General features: G+C 37.1%; 1 protein-coding gene across 5 annotated transcripts in view; it reads right to left on the reverse strand.

The window, feature by feature from the left end:
- Positions 1 to 378: 378 nt before the first annotated feature.
- The window catches only part of LOC123718237 (RNA-binding protein Musashi homolog 1-like), a 92,118-nt gene continuing 74,008 nt past the window's right edge, over positions 379 to 18,488 (reverse strand). For 2 of the 5 annotated variants that reach the window (XM_045674710.1, XM_045674715.1), the window contains 3 exons: positions 13,211 to 13,344; positions 11,438 to 11,658; positions 379 to 8,260 (listed from right to left, as the gene is read on the reverse strand). In XM_045674710.1, coding sequence (XP_045530666.1) covers positions 7,577 to 8,260; positions 11,438 to 11,658; positions 13,211 to 13,344 — 1,039 coding nt within the window. In that variant the 3' untranslated portion in view covers positions 379 to 7,576. Of the gene's footprint in view, positions 8,261 to 11,437; positions 11,659 to 13,210; positions 13,345 to 13,583; positions 13,607 to 18,488 lie in introns of those variants that run through there. The other 3 variants (XM_045674713.1, XM_045674712.1, XM_045674711.1) reach the window with 3 other exon arrangements.

Genomic DNA, 18,488 nt, shown 5'->3' on the forward strand with positions numbered 1-18,488 from the left:
ACAGTCCTAGTTTTGACTGTAACTATGAAGAGAGCAGTGTTGTGTAATGGTTTTAAGCAAATCTCATGCCGAAGGTAGGTTCGATCCCGGCCGTGCACCAGTGGACTTGAATATTCGCTCGAACGGTGAAGAACATAGTGAAGAAACCTGCTTGCCTTAATGTCGACGGCGTGTGTCACAGGGAGCTGATAACCTACTAGCCTTTAGCTAGATTGACAAATGACCATGACCATGAAACAGTTTTTTTTTTTAAATTTATTTCAACTATTAAGAACTTGGTTTTATTCAATGGAGGATTTCGTGCGGGTCATAGCCATTTATAGTAATAATTCTAGTATTGTGATATACAGTAAGGTTAAAATAAAACACCAATTCGAATTAAAACAGATATATTCAATAACCATTTTGATAAGATGCGTCCATTCCGAACTATCTATAGCTACAGACTAGATACACAATGAGGCGGCTTTTGGGAAACACTTGCAGATTTTACCAAAACACGGTTTTTAATATGTCATCATGATAACTGTTCTGTACTCTATACATCACGGGGATACGAGTCCGTTCGACCATTTCCCACAAAGCAGCTCCATCGCAATAATGGCAACACAGTCTAATAACATTGAGCATAGATATATTTATTTTTAGTGACACGTTTTGGTTTAATAACTTTTAAATGAACTTCAATTGTTTACGACTACTTTTATAAAAACGTCACTAAGAATTTAGTCAAACTTTTAAATATTAATTTAAAATTGTGTTGCCATATGAGATATGTCGTAAAAAATCTATACATTCAATCGCAAACTACATCTAATATAAAAAGATAGTTTTGATTACGATAAATTTTACAAATTCGTGGGGCACTTTTTATCATGTTGGCTTGAAACGAGTGAGCTTGAAGATAAAGAAATTACATTATATTTTACTGTAGATATGTTGAATTGGTTTTTGTTTGTTTATTTTAGACCACACCTATTTAATAATTTGCGATGCAATAAAATACAATTGACATTAGTTCAACTTCACTCGTTCCCATCCCTAGTATTACCGAATTACTGTCATGAAACTATGTTTTTCAGAAATATTAAAGAGAGAAAGACCTATTCTATGTAAGTATAAATACACACAGTTTGAATTAACAATCTTATCTATATTTACAGTTAAACTATTCTTACGCAACCTCTCTTTGAGGGTACCTGAAAATTATTACAGTTAGTCTAGCCTCCGAAATTCGTTGAGCGATCACGTGTATTTTTAAAGCGGTTCTAATTTTTAGGTTATTAAAGAGGTCGCGTAAGCCTGTTTACAAAAACAACATGTCGACTAGTATAACTATTAGTACAATATCGCATATACCTTCTAAAATACAGGTTTTTAACATACAAGAAAAATGAGGAATTGAATGAGTGTGATGATATTGTCACACGAGGCACTCTGATTAATTTTACAGGATCTACTAAACACAGATACTTAACTACTTCGAACAAAAATGCACTCGTTCAGATCTAGTAAGAAAATAAACTGTCGAAGCGCGCGGTAATAGACAACTGCCAAAGTGACAGTCGGCCGTAACAGATACAAACAAGTGCGGTTACAGATTGAAATCAATTCTAGTGCATCCCAGCCAAACGGGATTGTTAAAAATACAAATGTGACTATTCAGTCTATTATATTAAGACGCCGAGTCCCAACTTTCAATATAGTTAAAAATACTTTGTACTACAGAGGGGTACTAGCTCCATTTATTTGTCAATCACAATATTTTCATCTAAATTACACTACGAATGATCTAATTCGTTGGGTAAAGACCCTGATCACAATTTCAACGGTTCAAAAAGAATTGTACAAAAAATATTGTCTCCATTTCCAAACTAATTTGGTCCATTGTCTACGTCTATAAAACTCTAGCCTTTAACGAAAGCAACTTTAAAACAAAACATTCTATTAAGGCACAATCTTGTGTCTCCGGGGTACATGATACCTGATATGCCTTCAACGCTACACTACACTACCTCAACGAAAACTAAGCGACCGGTTCCAATTCACATCTTCAAACTAAACTAGGCTACGGTATCGAAGAATCCAGCACCCAAAACCATTTCTATTGCTACACTATAATACTGGGATGCACTTTACTAAAGGAATACAAAAAATGAAGCATAAATAACAGCTGAGGGTAGATACGAATCTGACAGTTGACGTTGACGCTCACCAATCTTCATTCTTCGTTCGTCCCTGCCGCCGGCCGGACCTGTTTCATGCAAATCTTCTACCGCCTCCACTGTCATGCAAGTTTGGTCCTTACTAAACTACATATGGGGGCGGGGGTCATGGTTTTCCGGTAAAGCGTCTACCTACGTAGTAAAATAGGTACGGAAAAAGCGATAAATGAAAAAACGACTGTGTTTTTTACCATTTATTTCTAATAATCGTCTAAGTGAAGATGAACCATATAGAGGCTTTGATGGAGGCGCGCGGCCACTACCCACCCTCTAGCGATCCCAACTATTACTCTATACGTAATAAAACTACACAGTTCGTGAATACATTAACATTTACCAGTAAAGCATACTTAGAGCCATGATGTCCATTCGCATATTGAATTATACTTTAAACTTAAGTTCCATAGTCATTAGAACGTTGTTCATCTACAGTTTTTGGAAATTACAAAAACGTCAAACGTCATACGAAGACAGTGTCTGTTCTGAACATCCATACATTATTCACGTATTTACTGTTTGACTACGGAACCCTCAGTTACTAAGTCCATGCGTAGGATTTATTTATTAACCATATTTGACTACAAATGAAACCCATTGCGCCCTCTACCTCCACAGAGTATACATGATAAAATCATATTGCACTTTATTCTAATAGCAGTCTGTGAAACAGCCCATCTATTCTATAATTATTTATTAGTCTACCATAAAATGCCTTTTTAAATAAAGAAGGGAATGTTCATACAGCCACTATACTAGGTAATATTTATCTGACAGTGGACTATATCTCAAGAGATTGTTACAGCAACCGCCGACGCAAACTGTTACGTTATCCCACCAGGTACCCACATCAAGTCAAAGTAAATCTTTAGCAACGTGATCGCTGCAACAGTAAGATATAATCATATAAATACTTTAAACTAGCTACAAACTACAGAACTCTGACTACAGACTGATTAAAAAAATATTACATTCTAAATCAATAGTAGACAATATTTAATAATATAGATATAAATTTCCTTTTTAAGTACCTTATCTCCAGCTATAAAGATGAAACTTATCAGTGAATGCCGGCGTCGCCGTCTTATAGATTAGGAAGAAATTTAAATTATTCGTTGAAAGCAAACACGACCGCACGCCTCAAGCGGCGAACGCCTACTGAGTACCTTAGTACTATTTTCAGGTCAAAATACAAATACCCGCTACTGAATACATCGACTTATTATACAAAAATATAATAATTTGTAGGTGTATAATAACTCATCAATGTATGTTAAGCCGTCCCAAGTTGCTAACACCGGTTTGCATACGAGCTACCACTGTACAAATGTTGCCAACTTTCTGCTGAAGGGCATTTAAGTCTGGCAATACCTGTTAGTGAGATGTTGTACGATGTCTTATCATACACTTAGCGTAACCATAATTATTGCTTCAAGTTATACTTATATCATGTATGTAAATTTTCAAAATCACTACACTACACACTACCACTAGCATCTGCCGAAAACACACGGAATTAAGATATTTTTTGTCTGTAACATTATTATACTGATCAAAAACTTGTATATAATCTTAATGAATACTATTTAACATTGGTCCAGAATAACTGGAGTCGCGTAAGCAATGACATCCCTAGATGCCAAAGAGCTCGTGCTTAATGGCACATCACTACTGCAGAAGCTTGACAGATGAGTTTAGGCGAGAAGTTGAGCAAGATAGAGACTGTAGGATTCCGTCCAATTCACCACCAACTAATTAAAATGACTAGAGCAAGGAATGTTTCTGTCTTATGGCAACTGAGGCAATTTAACCTTCATTATTGTCATAATCTTAATCTACTCTGTTTTGGCAAAGTAAAGTTGCTCAATGTTTTGCCGCCATTTTGAGCAATGCAATTTTGGCCTGTTTTTGGCAAATCAGATTTAACGGAAGACTAGTAGCACAGAACGTATAATCAACTCCCGATAAAATCGCCTCTTAAAGTGCAGAGCATGCGTTTTTTAGAAACTTAGCGTGATCACCGTGTCTTATCCTCTCGGCGTCATCAGACCATACCTTGACCATACGTTTTGTGGCTGTAGGCCTCAAGCGAAGCGCACTACACAGGTCTACGCTACGTGTCTACGTAGTGGCGGCGTACGACGTCCAACGACGCCCTCATAACCGCCGTAAAAACACGGTTCACAACCAAGTGCGGCAAATGCCTGTAAGAATTGACAGTGACACTGGAAGATGCATGTTCTCGACTTCATGCCAAAAGACCAGAGGAGGTTAGTCACAAGATAACTATTTACCATGCCATCGAGACCCCACTCCTTCGTATGGAAGTTATGCAGCCAAAAATCTACTAACCCAACGTGCATAAGCGAAACCACAAGACTAACCGCAGGAAACGCTGGACGAACGCTCGCGTCGATCAACAGCCAACAGAGAGACAATATTTTGGAATGAGACGAGCGTTTTTGGCCATCCATCGAAACGAGCATTCGCATTTACGCACTGCCCTCGGCACTCGTGTGATACAAAGTGTACCCCCAAAATCTATGGAAATAAAACACATTTCTAATATTATTGTATGTAATGACACAATCTAAGTGCTTAATTACAGGTTACGTACGAGCATACTAAATAAAACTACATCTAACATACCTCACACGTCCAGTGTTACCTAACTAATAATACAAGTGTTTTAAAAAAATATAAATAAACTATGTTAGGCTGCGAGGTTGCCGCACCCCAACGGTCCAATACCTGACGAGATAATTACGTCTTCAAAGTGGCAGAAACGCTTTAAATACGCTCGAATTCTTCGAAAAGTTTCTCAAATTTCCATCAAATATTCGACCGTAAGGATAGAAAATATCTATAAGTACGTATAAAAAAAATTAAGTACAGCTGATTGGGCGAACCGCTGGTGAGGACTTTGGCACGTCACGCAGCGGGTCACCGCGGAGGGCAACGACGTCACAATAACTTTAATACTGAGAGTTTGGGAGAAATAAAAATATACAAAAGGTGTTAACCAACAAAGCAAATACCGTCACACTTTTATGCCGACTACCCACATTCCGCAAAATCGTCCGATACTTTTGGCGAATTAGTTTTTTTTTTTTAATTTTTCTTAAACTTTTCAATATGGGCGACATAAAAAATGCGAGCGAATCTCTGAAAAAAACTAGCCTACTTACAATAAGAATACTGCTAAGGGTATATACGCGTTTATACCAACGATAGCCCCGATTTGCCAGATTGCCGACATTGCAACGAGCCAATTGTAACGCTGCGTGACACACTGAGCTGTCAATGTCAAAACATTGCATCGCGTTACGGGATAACCAAACCAGGGCTACGGAAAGTCGACCTATGTAGGAATGTGGTCGGCAAAGCTTTTGCATGCACTTGGCTCTACTCTCGCCACCTGCCTCTGCCTGGCGTCACCAACATTAATACCGAGAAATCTGGCAAGATTTACCCACTACGACAAATATCCACTTTGAATTTTGAGTCTGTATCGGAAATTCTACTCTTTTAGCAAATAATTTGTCAAGTATCTTATGAATATTTAGAGAAAAATGTGCCGGTCGGGGGGTGAATATTTGCCGTTATGGAAAAGCAATCTCAAGGTTAATTACTAAGTTTTCAAAGATCACTGGAAGGACCAAGTCCCGGAGATTTTGACTTAAAAACTAGGAATTGCACGAACACAACCATCAATTCGTCTTTTTTATAATACTTTTCTAATCACAGAATATAAATATTCGAGTATTGCTTTTAGTTTTAGATTCTAACTACCTAAGCTACGAAATTAAGTACGCACACGCTATACTGGAGTCCGGGAAGATATGCTTTCAGATTAAATTAAAAAATAAATAAACAAAAACTATTTCCATTGAATTTTAGGATATATTAGGATAAATTTCGAGAGGCAAGAAACTCGGCAAGACCACACAGAATTACAATTAGAATCACAACTGGTATGTATGCTACCTCTTCTATGGACTCCAGCGCATCGTCAAATTTAAAGAGACACGCTATAATCACAAAAATTAAGATTTTTTTCTCAAACCCTCCACCCGTAAATAAATACTTACCATTAAAAAATTAAGCATAGGGCAAGGGCCACGTAATGTCGGACACGTCGGAGGCAGGCAAAGGCAGGCATTGTCTACGGCTGTTCAAATTATTGTCGTACACAGGTGTTAGTATGCATTCACGTTACTTATCTATGACGCTATTTGACAATTGACCACAACGCACAACGATTTTCTCACTTTGAAGAAAAATTTTAAATGTGGGTATTTCCAAAATGTCGTACGTACTACCCTCAAAAGTTTTACAGTATATTTAAATATGGAATCGAAAGTCGTTGCATGTGCGGTCCAACGAACGGAATTCGCTCAGATTAAATCGTCACCTGTTGTGATTTTTGAGATTCTTAGCCTCTTAATAAACTTAATTTTAAGATATGAGTTATAATTGAGATTCATTAAGTACTCAGAGGAACTTGAACAGTTGCCAAATTGTATAGCTTAATCTAAATAATAGGGAAAATTGAGCATTAGTATTTGAAAATCTTCGACATTTTTATTATTACAATTTCTCAATAATACTGAGGCGGCATATTCAAACCGTGCCAATTACGTCCACATTTGGCAAACCTAACCTAAAAATCAATGTCGGCTCTCAAAAATCACGACAGAACAGCGTCGTCTACATCATAAAATGGCGTACAAATGATTGCTTTTCCTGTTAGATATGTATAAGTGGCGAGCGGACGGCGGACGCCGCGCGACGTCACGGGAACGCACGGTGCGGGGCGGGACGTTCCCGTTTCATGAATCGTCACTTGGCTTTAATATGGGTCGCAACCTATATACGAATATTAGCGATGCCGTCCCCAATACTGGGTCGAGAGTCCTCACGTTCGAGCCGGAAGCTCGTCGCGCCCCGGTCTCATTCCGAAATTTAAAAAAAAAAAACGTTTTGGCACAACGTGTGGCAATGGCACGGAGTTCAATAATACTGGTCCTTCCGCCGCGGCCTCGCGCGACGTCCGCTCGAACGCTACACAGTTGCGAGATTCACCATCCTCAAACATCGCCAAACGAGCACTAAAACTACGAATACGAATAGAATTCAAGACAAAAAGTTTCAAACTAATAAAATAAAACTGAGATCTTCGCCTTACAAATAAAAATGCGAATCTTTGCGTCGGGTCCCGCGTCGGGCCAATTATCGCTCGAAAACCTTATCCTACTGAGCCGCGACTCGGCAAGTTTTGTAGGAACCGTTTTTGAAAAAAAAAAAAAACGCAGCGCGACCTAAACGAAGGCGGGTGGGGTCGCTCGATCGGCTTAGATGTACATGGGCACTCCGTACATCGCGCTCCAGTCGACGCCCTGGAAGGACGACATGTCGACGCCGGCCAGGGAGTACGCGGCGCCGAACTGCGGCAGGGCGGGGGCCGGGGCCGGCGCCGGCGGAGCCACGAGAGCCGTGGCCGCGGTGGCGCCGGAGGGCAGAGCGTACGGAGCGTAGCGGTAGGCGTGAGCGCCCACGGTGGGCACGGCGCCCACGCCGCCCGCGTACACCAGACCGCGCCCGGGCCGGAGGACCAATCTCTTGCCGAGGGCCAGAGGCGTGGCGGCCACCGCTTCTTTCGGCTGCGCGCGCTTACACTCCACCTTTTTGTTCTTAATCGTGTGGAAGTGAATGTCGCAGACGCGCTCGACCGCCTCCTCGGAATGGAAAGTGACGAACCCGAAGCCGCGATGGCGCTTCGTCTGCTGGTCCATGAGCATGACCGCGTCTTCGACGAGCCCGAATTGGGAGAAATAAGCGCGGACCTCCTCCGCGGAAGTGTCTTGCCCGACGCCGCCCACGAATATCTTTTTTGTTTTAGTCGGTTTCGGGGCAGATTTGGGCGTGGCGTGTTTTGGGTCGATGCGTTTCCCGTCCAGAGTGTGCACCGGCACGGCGAGGACTTTGTCTACGGATGAGGCCTCCTGAAATGTGATGAAACCGAAGCCGCGCGAACGCTGCGCGGCCTCCTATTAATATGACTTCAGAGCGCCCGAGTACCGTTGGTAGTTTTTTTGCGACAAATTACACTATTGAGGGTAGGTTTTTTATAGGCTACCCTCAGCATAAACATTTTATTTAATTAAAACCACAAACTACCAATGGAACTCGAGCCGAAGTACAGCCATAGAAATCGAAATATCAGTGGCACAATTACACCAATATTGAGATTTCAAATGACAAAAAATAAACTAAACAGGGCAACACCTAAGACACAACCTACGTATACTTGAGTAATTCAAGGGTTTTGTACAGGAATTACGTTCATGCGTTCTTTTACTCTAGATTAGTCTTAACTAAAATATTGTCGGGTAACGTTAGTGCTAGAAAATTTTACAGTTAAAATCTATTTAAAATACTCTTAAAACCCATACACGACTAGCTCGATACCGTGACTATACCTACCGAGCAGTATCGCTACCATCATGGGAGAAATTTACATTGTATTATCTAGACTAATTACTAAATCTTGTTAATTTCAAACACTCGAAATAGCTATTACTAACAAAATAGTATAAATCGCGTTTTCCAAATTAAAATAGGTCCACTATTTTCGAGAAACACGAAGCCCATAACAAAAATAAATCGTTGCAAATCATTTTTAATTTAGAAATGAACTCCAGTGTCTTGTGTATTATGTGTTGACCTAAAAATCTACTAAAATGTGAAAAAAATAGTGGACGTATTACAGTAATACCAACTAAAGACGGGGTACTAACGTATTACCGGAAGAAAGAGATAGTTTTAGTCTATGTCGACGTTAGTGAGTCTAGCATGCCAGTGTTAATCCGCATCTGTATAGCCCAACTATGTCTACTGTATCATAAACAAAACTTCCACGTCCAAATTTATAGAAAAAATCCCGTCCTGACGTCGGAAAATACGAAACTGTGCGTTTTTTAAGGCATTTTTTGCAGCTACCCACTGTATTTTTTCTATTCGTATTTGTAGCAATTCTTAAAATGCCGGCAACTCGCGAGTCCTCTAGTGTCCATGGGCGCCGGTATCAGTTAACATTACACTCAACATCAGGTGAGCCTCCTGCCCATGTGACTCATGTTACATTTAGGGGTATAAACCTTGGGGAAATATTCTGTAGAAGTTGGCATCACTGTCCTTAGCAAAGAATGAGTTGAAGATTCAAACGAGACAGCGATTGCCTCATATCAAAAATACAGTACACGCTGACAATGCCGCGATATTCTATAAAATATATAATCATACAAAAAAAACAAGTTTGGTTTATGATACAACCACGCACCCTATATATCCCATTCAATATACACTGACCGCGTTTCGGACGCCATCTTGATATAACAAACTGTTTTTTTTTTTTGAAAAAAATATGTAATTTCATTTGTACATTTTGGTGACAGTGTCGCAGTGATTTACGATATCGTTGGGTATCTAAAAACACCTAAGATTTTTAGTGTTTTAATTCAAAATTATTTCTAATACGATAGACGTCCCTATTTTTTTCGACAACATGCTTAACGTGTACATGACGGAAGTCCTTGGATATATATTAGTTTCGGCGTCATCCATAGCTCGATTCAGCCGTATGAGATATCTATTGCAACATTATTGGTGGTAAGGGCACAGACGGTTGATCACCATGCCTTATAGCAAAAAAAAAATCACAAAACATACGAAAATTCAAACCTAAAAGGTTTTTATTTAGTATTACCTTTTGTTAACATAGCTTTTACACATTAAGAAAACACTTTTTAAACGGATTGAAGCGATGTATTAGCGGGTATCCCCGTCATCTTTTAGTCGATACCAACTCCGGGGAAATAAATACAGATAACACAACTTTCTCTACAGATGTGATGCTTTTGACATTCAACACCTTTTGTCTTCAGTCACCGTGACCATGCTGTAAAGCACGCGAAACGTCGGAAAAAATTTAAAATTTAGAATTATGTAAATAACTATAAGTTTTAAAAATAATACATAGGTTTAATCCGTTCAAAAAGTGTTTTTCTTAATATCAAATCATAATATTGTCTTTTGTTAAAATAGCTTTTACACATTAAGAAAACACTTTTTAAACGGATTAAACCTATGTATTAGCGGGTTTCCCCGTTATCTTTTAGTCGATACCAACTCCGGAGAAATAAATACAGATAACACAACTTTCTCTACAGATGTGATGCTTTTGACATTCAACACCTTTTGTCTTCAGTCACCGTGACGTCACGCAAGCTGAAAAGCACGCGAAGCGTCGGAAAAATAAATTTAAGATTATGTAAATAATTATAAGTTTATAATTATAATACATAGCTTCAATCCGTTTAAAAAGTGTTTTCTTAAGGTTTTTATTTCACTAATAATTTAAGTCTGCACCTAACCCACGACCTCAAGGTAGAAAGGCTTACTTAACCACTAAACTAACACTGTTTTGTATTAAGAGTATATCCTGTAGTCCGATCAAAACACAGTTATATTACAAAAAAAAGGTTGAGTTATTTCATTTATATATTATAATTATATTTTATTTAGAGAACTTTGTTATTTATTATCGTTACGGTTTTATTTCTTTATCATAGAGACACTGTCAAAATCGTTGTAAACGGTGATTCTTCGGTTTATAAGACCTAGCTTAAACAAATAGTTATTATAAATTAAAGTTTATCCTTATTAATTGTAGACTAATAATAAAAAGAGTTCAATTCTCATTTAACTTAACTAAGGATTTATGTTGAAAGAATCATTTTGAATTTACAAGCGTAAAGCCTTGAGCAGGTCAACTTTGAAACATCTGAACTTCATGTGATTAAAAAGATGATGATAAGAAGCAAAAGACAATCAAAACATGTCCATATAAGTCAATTTCAAATATAAGGTTAAAGATACTTTAATTTTGCATAACATCAGCAATTTTGTACAATATAAATATATTTTAATAGTCCAGAGATAATGTGTGACAGGCAAAAGTTAAAAGCCACAACAAAATCGGATATTTTATGTACTGACAAAGAATTTCGGTTAATAGGTTTTTGTCCTAACCAAAGATTATGCATGACAAAACTGTCAAGTGGTCAAAAGATTTATACAAAGGGGTTAAATAGTTTTCCTGCTCAAAACCAAAAGTAACTTTGTAAACTGTCGAGTAAACTGTCAAAACTCACCTGTGTGACAGGATCTTTCATGATGAGAACATCTGTGACAGCTCCAAACATAGCAAAGTATTCCCGGAGCTTCTCAGAGCTGGTCTGCCAGCTTAGCCCCCCGACAAACAGTTTACTCGGCGACGGTGATGTGGTACCAGTGTTTGTAGCAACGGGCGTTGACCGGCCCGATGACGGCGAGTTTTCTGAAGGTGGAAGAACTGTCTCATTGTTACACCTGACTGAGATAAGTGTAAAGTTTATTTTATAGAATAACAACTAGCTGCCCTCGCGAACTTCGTTACTTCTTAATGTGATTTTACTTAGTAGATACCAACCAACATGGAACGTTTTGCTATGCTACCCCAGAGACTGTTCGGTTTTCCGGAATGAAAACTTTTAGGTTTTTCTGTGAATATTTCTCTACATAAAGCTCGGTGCTCTTTAAGTCATAATATTCTAATGAACAAATAAAATATAGGGGTTCATAGTAGAGGGATGAAAATTAAGGGTTGTATGTATTTGTGTTATGTTGTATCATAATAAAAAAAATTATCCAAAAAATACACATTTTTTTTGGGGTGGACACCCCTTACCATACCTAGGGGTTTGAAATATAGATAGTTGCTGATTCTCAGACATATTGAATATGCATAAACAATTTCACATGAATCAGTCAAGCCGTTTCGGAGGAGTATGGGAATGAACACATTGTGACGTGACAATTTTATATATATAGAGATTGATTATTATTTGAGATTTATTAATTAAAGTTAGAGCCAAATAAGAACTATAAAGATATTATATGACTTTTTTACATGTTAAAATATAATTAATTAATACAGGTAACACAATGTACACTTATAAGGTTAAAACCATTGGTGGAGCTTAAATTTCAACACAAAATATCACTTTATATTTCAAAGAATGTTATGTACCTTACTCGTGTTCAGAATAACAACCTAATGAATATTCAGGTACTTGCAGTGGCAACAAATTTATCTTTATTGGGTTATTAGGAAAATTATAGGATCTTAGGAAGTTAAAATTAGGGCTCATGAAAGCCTAAGAAATATTCCTAAAATTTGATTTGGTGTACATGAGAATCATAAATATAATAGACTTTAAACAATCAGTTTTGCATTTACAGAAAGACATTTTCATTTTATTTTCACATTTTTCCAATGATAATTGCAACATTTTGCTACCACTAATACCAATTTCCATATTAGTAGCGTACTAGATAAATTATTAATACAAATTTAGAGATAAGAATTGATTCCAGACAAAGTTAAAGAATAATCTATCTAAATGTTATAGGAATATGATACATTTTCATTGTTCTCCAAGGAAGTTGGTCCTTGTCACAACATTCCATCCAGCCATAATGTTAAAGAAATTTATGTCTTGTGATGTTCTGATTAAGTTAGATCTTCCATGAACAAGTATGGAAAATAGCACTATTAATTTTATATACAATATTAATATTTCTCAACACCAACATAACATTCCCAATTAATCCACAAAGGAAACAGATGTATATGGATAAGTTTTGATATTAAGTTAGCCCTGTGATACAAAAACATAAGTATTAATTTTAATTTAACAGCTATGAGTTCTATATTAATTATAAACCATAAATATTACAATCAATTATTAATGCAGTCTATTTATGTGCTCCAATCATTATAATGCAAAGTTAAATGCATTAAAATCTATGCTTAAAAACCAAACTTTGTTGTCTCTAAATGCCAATTTTCAACTAGTAAACTCTTACTTTTAAGGACAACTTACTTATTTGTTGAACAGCGATCTGTTGTTGCTGCTGATGAGCAGCAGCCGTAGCCGCAGCATGGGCGGCAGCCTGCGCGCTCAGCACATGAGCTGCCAATTCTCCGTCCACCATCTCCAAGCCTCCAAGCGCACCGCTAGAATACACCATCATTTTATCACTAAATCACAGCAGCCACAAATTACACAATATCACGCTTCAATAAGCGCGGCGACAGCGAATAATTCGCGTCAAGACGCTTTCTATTCAAATAAAAACAAATGAAAAACAAGAAAAAAGCTAGAATAGAGCGTTCGAAAACCATAAACAATTTAGAAAAAAGAAATTTGTCCCTATTTGTTGTAGAATTTCTACATAAAACATAATATAGCTTACATCCAATAAAACGCATTCATATTAATAAATTGTTTCGTTTAATTTTTCCATATTCTATTAAAAATTATTTAAATTATCGTTTATCCGTTAAATCCTTTTGTTTTTAATTGTGAATATTAATGAGAAATGACAATTGATGTTTGACAATAATTAACAGCATTGACCATAGACCCTAATACAAAGATTAATTGCACATCGAAAGAAACATCTAAAATCTAATAATATAAGTTAAGCAATCTATCTTCACATTTTTACTATAACTATTACTGTTTATTTAGTTAAATAGTCACTTAGTCATTTATATACAAAGTTCGCTTGAAATACTGAGATAATAAAAGTTCAATGGAGTTTAATAAGTACCTACCTAACATTAAATATGAAATAAAGTGGTTTATTTGCAGGATTCAATTTCTATTGCAAATATTTAATCACATTAGATGACACACACGCCTCCAATAACTTGCGAGCGTCCCTGGATGCGAATTGTGTAGGCGCGGCTTTAATATAATGACAGTAACTTAAATATAATGGCGGCAACTTATTGAGGGAAGAAATAATGTAATAATTTAGGAAGCGTTTGTGTCTATGGGTAATTTCTTTCATAATTGAAAGAAATTAATTAATTGTTTACATATAATTATGTGTTGCTAATTTTAACGTACTTTTTGATATTAAATTATGTAATGTTAGAATAAAACCTTTAAAGCAGGAAATAAAAAAGTTTAAGATATAAATCATAATATCTCGTAATCTGTACTTAAAAAGAAAAAAAATAGCAGATCGCACCTGTACCTTTTGAATAATTATAAGATTTATATAACGGAGAAGCGCTGAAAAATGTGAGCCTAAGCGGATGTCAGAAAAGTTTTTGACTAATAACACCTACTTAATTACTAAATTTAGGTTGCCACATGGTAACGACGAAGGTTTTATAACTTTTGAATGGAAAAAAAAATTTGCCCTCAATATCAGGTGTAGATTTTGTTAACAAAACGTGAATTAGTGTTCCTATCTATTTGTCTTTGCGTACTATTACGGTTGGTTTAAATTTATTTGAAATAAACAAACTTTGAAACATTATGCCGACTGTCGCCAACGCCGAATGGCAAATAGCCGTTTGTAATGCCGAAAGGCGCGATCTTTGAACCCCGCTTCGTGCTTCGCGCTCTAAACATTAGCCACCCCGCACTTCCCTTCACCCCCCTTTCTCTAGTCCTGCAGAGGCCCGTGCGCAAAGGACATTCAATATGGAACGCGAAAACGAGTCTCATTATGAATTCTCTTGACTCTAACGTAGAGTATTTAGCAATATTCTAGCTGTATTATGTATCTCAATATTAATTATATAATTTGTGAGTTATTGAGCGTGTCTGTACTGTGATAAAGTTATGTTTTCAACTAGGTATTCGTAATGTTTAAAGGAAGTGCTTCGTTCCAGAGCGTTGTAATAAAATATCGTGACGTGTTTTAATTATTCCAAGTAAGAATAACTTTAAATTTTAACGGCTATCAGCTGTGCAAGGCGTATGATTATTTTGTGAATGAAACGTGAAAGTAAGAAGTGAATAAAAAACAGTTCTAACTTTTTTATTATATGATATATTTTTTCGATTATTGATACTAAAATTAATTTTTAAAATTTGAAATATTTTCGATGTAAAGTTTTAAAATGACAATTATAATTTAATGAAGTTTTATTATAAATTTATTAAATCAGTGACGCTGCAACCTTTTTAGTTCTGAGCTTCAGATTGCTGTAAGTGTTTCATTATCATTCGTCAATCTAATAGGCAAGTTGGTGATCAGCCTCCTGTTCCTGATGCGTGATGCACTTTTTTGATCTGAGGCAAGCCGGTTTCCTCACGATGTTTTCCTTCACAAAGAAAGTGTATAGGCGCATAGCGGCGGTAGAACCTACCATCTGATGAGAATCGCACGCTGAAGCCACTAGGCCAGAACTGCTCAATTTGAAGTGTAAACTTTTACTTATTTTCTAAACTATATATCTGTTTGATATCTAAATGTAATTACGTATTTTTTATGTTGAGAGCAATGTTGGCCTAACTTCAGTGTGCTGCGGAGGCACGAGTTGAAGATTTTCTGTCCAACTACGCCGGTTTTCCATGATGTTGACTGAAAGTCCATGCAATTTCCGTCTATAAGCGCAACTAACACACATTCGTACGGTGAAGGAAAACATCGTGAGGAAACCGGCTTGCCTTAGAAGGTTATCTACTTGCTTATTAGAAAAACAAATGAATCACGAAACAGATATACAAATCTGTGGGCCAGACCTAAAAGGTAAGCGTCAATGGTGCTTTTTATTATTTTCGTCGTTTATTTTTATTATCCAGATGTTATAGGTTTCACGAGGTCGTGTGTTCGGGCAGCGACTGAATTTTTCAGTGTCTCAATTACGGCAATGAAAACATCATGAAAAACCGGCGTAATTGGACAGAAAATCTTCAATGAATGCCCCGGCAGTGAATGAATAGAAAATACGCAGAACTTTGACGCCCTGGCCCTTCATGGGAATACAATCATTATAAAATATAAATATAAAAAAGTCTTTTATTTCCGAATTCCTTTTGGCATAGCCCTCCCTCATATCTCCAATGTGTCTCGCAACTCGTGTCCAATATGACTCCAAGGTGAGACTGATGTCTTCTTGCCATCGTGTTTTTGGGCGCTCCAGTCTTCTGGTCCAATTCTCTTGGATGCCACAGAGTGATTGCTTTGTTAAGTGTCTATCTTCGTCTTTATTTTTTTATTTGTTATTCTTTTAATATTCAAGTATCAGATTTTCCATGCATACTTCATCTACAAGGATTCCAAAAAAATTGTACAGCTAGCCAGCCAGTGTGATGTGTATGTTTAAATTTATATGTGTCAACTGTCAGGAGTCTGCATAGTATATATAGTGTATAAGTGTAAGCTGCACTAGATAAGGTACCTGACGGAGTCCTAAGGGTAGGATCAAAGGTTCAAGGTGGTGGGATTACCTCAAAGCTTCAGGTATCACCATGATAATTAAGGGCTTGAAGAAGTCCTCACCACTTTGAGAGGAAGCCAGAATAAGACACAGCATAATGAAATCTGATTTATTGTTATAAAACAATATCTTACATACTATTTACACATATTCACACATACATAATATTATTATTTCGTTGGTGTATCGCATCTTCAGCTATTAAGGTATAAAATAACCACGTAAACCTTGTCATCAGTTGTTCAATATTCAAATGAAGTCTGAACAAGACTCATTAGTAGTTCCAAAAAAATATTTAATTTTTCTACGTAAATAAAACTTTTACAAATTATTTTCGAGCGTAGGCACTACAGACCTAAGCTGGGTTAAGCAATAAATCAGTGTAGCCATCCTCAATTTATCTTATAAGAATCTATTGTAGCAACTAGCAACCCCTCCGTGACAGATGTCCACAGATAAGACATATAAATGATAAATGACTTAGTGTGTGATATACAGTATAATAATAATTAGCATTTTATAGCATAAACAATGTTTTTTGTCTATGACTCTTAATTTTATGGAATAAGGCCTGAATGAGAAAGCGGCAAAGTGAAACTTAAATGAAAACCATGAACCATGGGCTACTAAAACGTCGCGTTCGTAAGCGTTGCCGACTTTTAAGTTGATCTATTCTTGAGGCCAAATGAGATAATGTTTTGGAACTGGACTGGCAGCTTATTTCATAACATAAAAAGCGCTCGGTTGACGCTTTTTAGATTAAAAAAGCGACGTCTTTTTTTATCTAAAATCCATTATAATAATATATATTATATACGCCCAAATAATTAAAAAAATATAATAATTTCTTTAATTTATATTATTATAATATATTATTAGAAAAATGTTTTAATTCTTTGTTTCGTAGTTTGTAGTTAATGCTATATATGTATCAAACAGTTCTGCAAATTAACCATGTTGAGAAACATGTGGTGTGGTGTGGCTCAGAAACAAGACATAGAGACTAAGCTATGCTGGCCTTCCGTTTATCAATATATTATTTTACAGTGCGAGTGTGTTACCTGCCTATTAACAATTGGTACTTATGGAACAGGCGGCAAACGGACAGAAGGCTCACCTAAATGGTAAGTGACACAAACGCCGATGGATATGCCAGTCCACTCCATGAGCTTGTTTGCGCTGAGACGTATATCATAGATCTGTATCTCGGATCCGAAATGGAAATACGAGTTGGCATGGCTAAAAAGGCCATGATACGTTTAGGCAACTGGAAGAAATGAGGAATTGGTATCAAAACCAAAATAAGACTCACACGAACTATAGTATTCTTATCTTCTCGTATGGAGTAGAAAAGTAGATTATATTGGCTCGAGAATGATAGGCGCTGGAGGCGAATGTTAAGAATACTCTTCGAAGCGCACCAATAAAACGACCCAACTCCGCCATATGCCAACAGCGAATTGTATCTTTTTTCGACCGTACAAAGCGCAAAGGCAATAGGTCTGATCATGGTTGGTAACACAGCAGGCAAAAGATCATGTGGCCGTTCACCAACCAGATGGACTGATGAATTGAAAGACTCATCGTCCTAAAAACTATACACTGTTGAGGCACTGGACATTTCTTTTTTTATGTATAGGAGATGAGGCAGGAGGCTCACCTGATATGGACACTCACGCTGCCAGAAGCCTCGCCTTTTAAGAATTGGCTTCTTCTTGAAGGACCCTGAATTGAATTGCTTCGGGAATGCGTCAGTGGGCTTCAGTTCTACATAATGGTGGCGAGAAAAATTGCCTTAAGACACGCTCAGTTGTGGATCGACGGACGTCGAGGCGATACGGATGGTATTTTGTATTCTGCCTCGAAGTCCGATCACACAGCTCCAGATGTTTTCTTGCTGGCCACGACGCTGA

The sequence above is a fragment of the Pieris brassicae genome, chromosome 14 (assembly GCF_905147105.1).
Source record: "Pieris brassicae chromosome 14, ilPieBrab1.1, whole genome shotgun sequence".
Classification (NCBI taxonomy): domain Eukaryota; kingdom Metazoa; phylum Arthropoda; class Insecta; order Lepidoptera; family Pieridae; genus Pieris; species Pieris brassicae.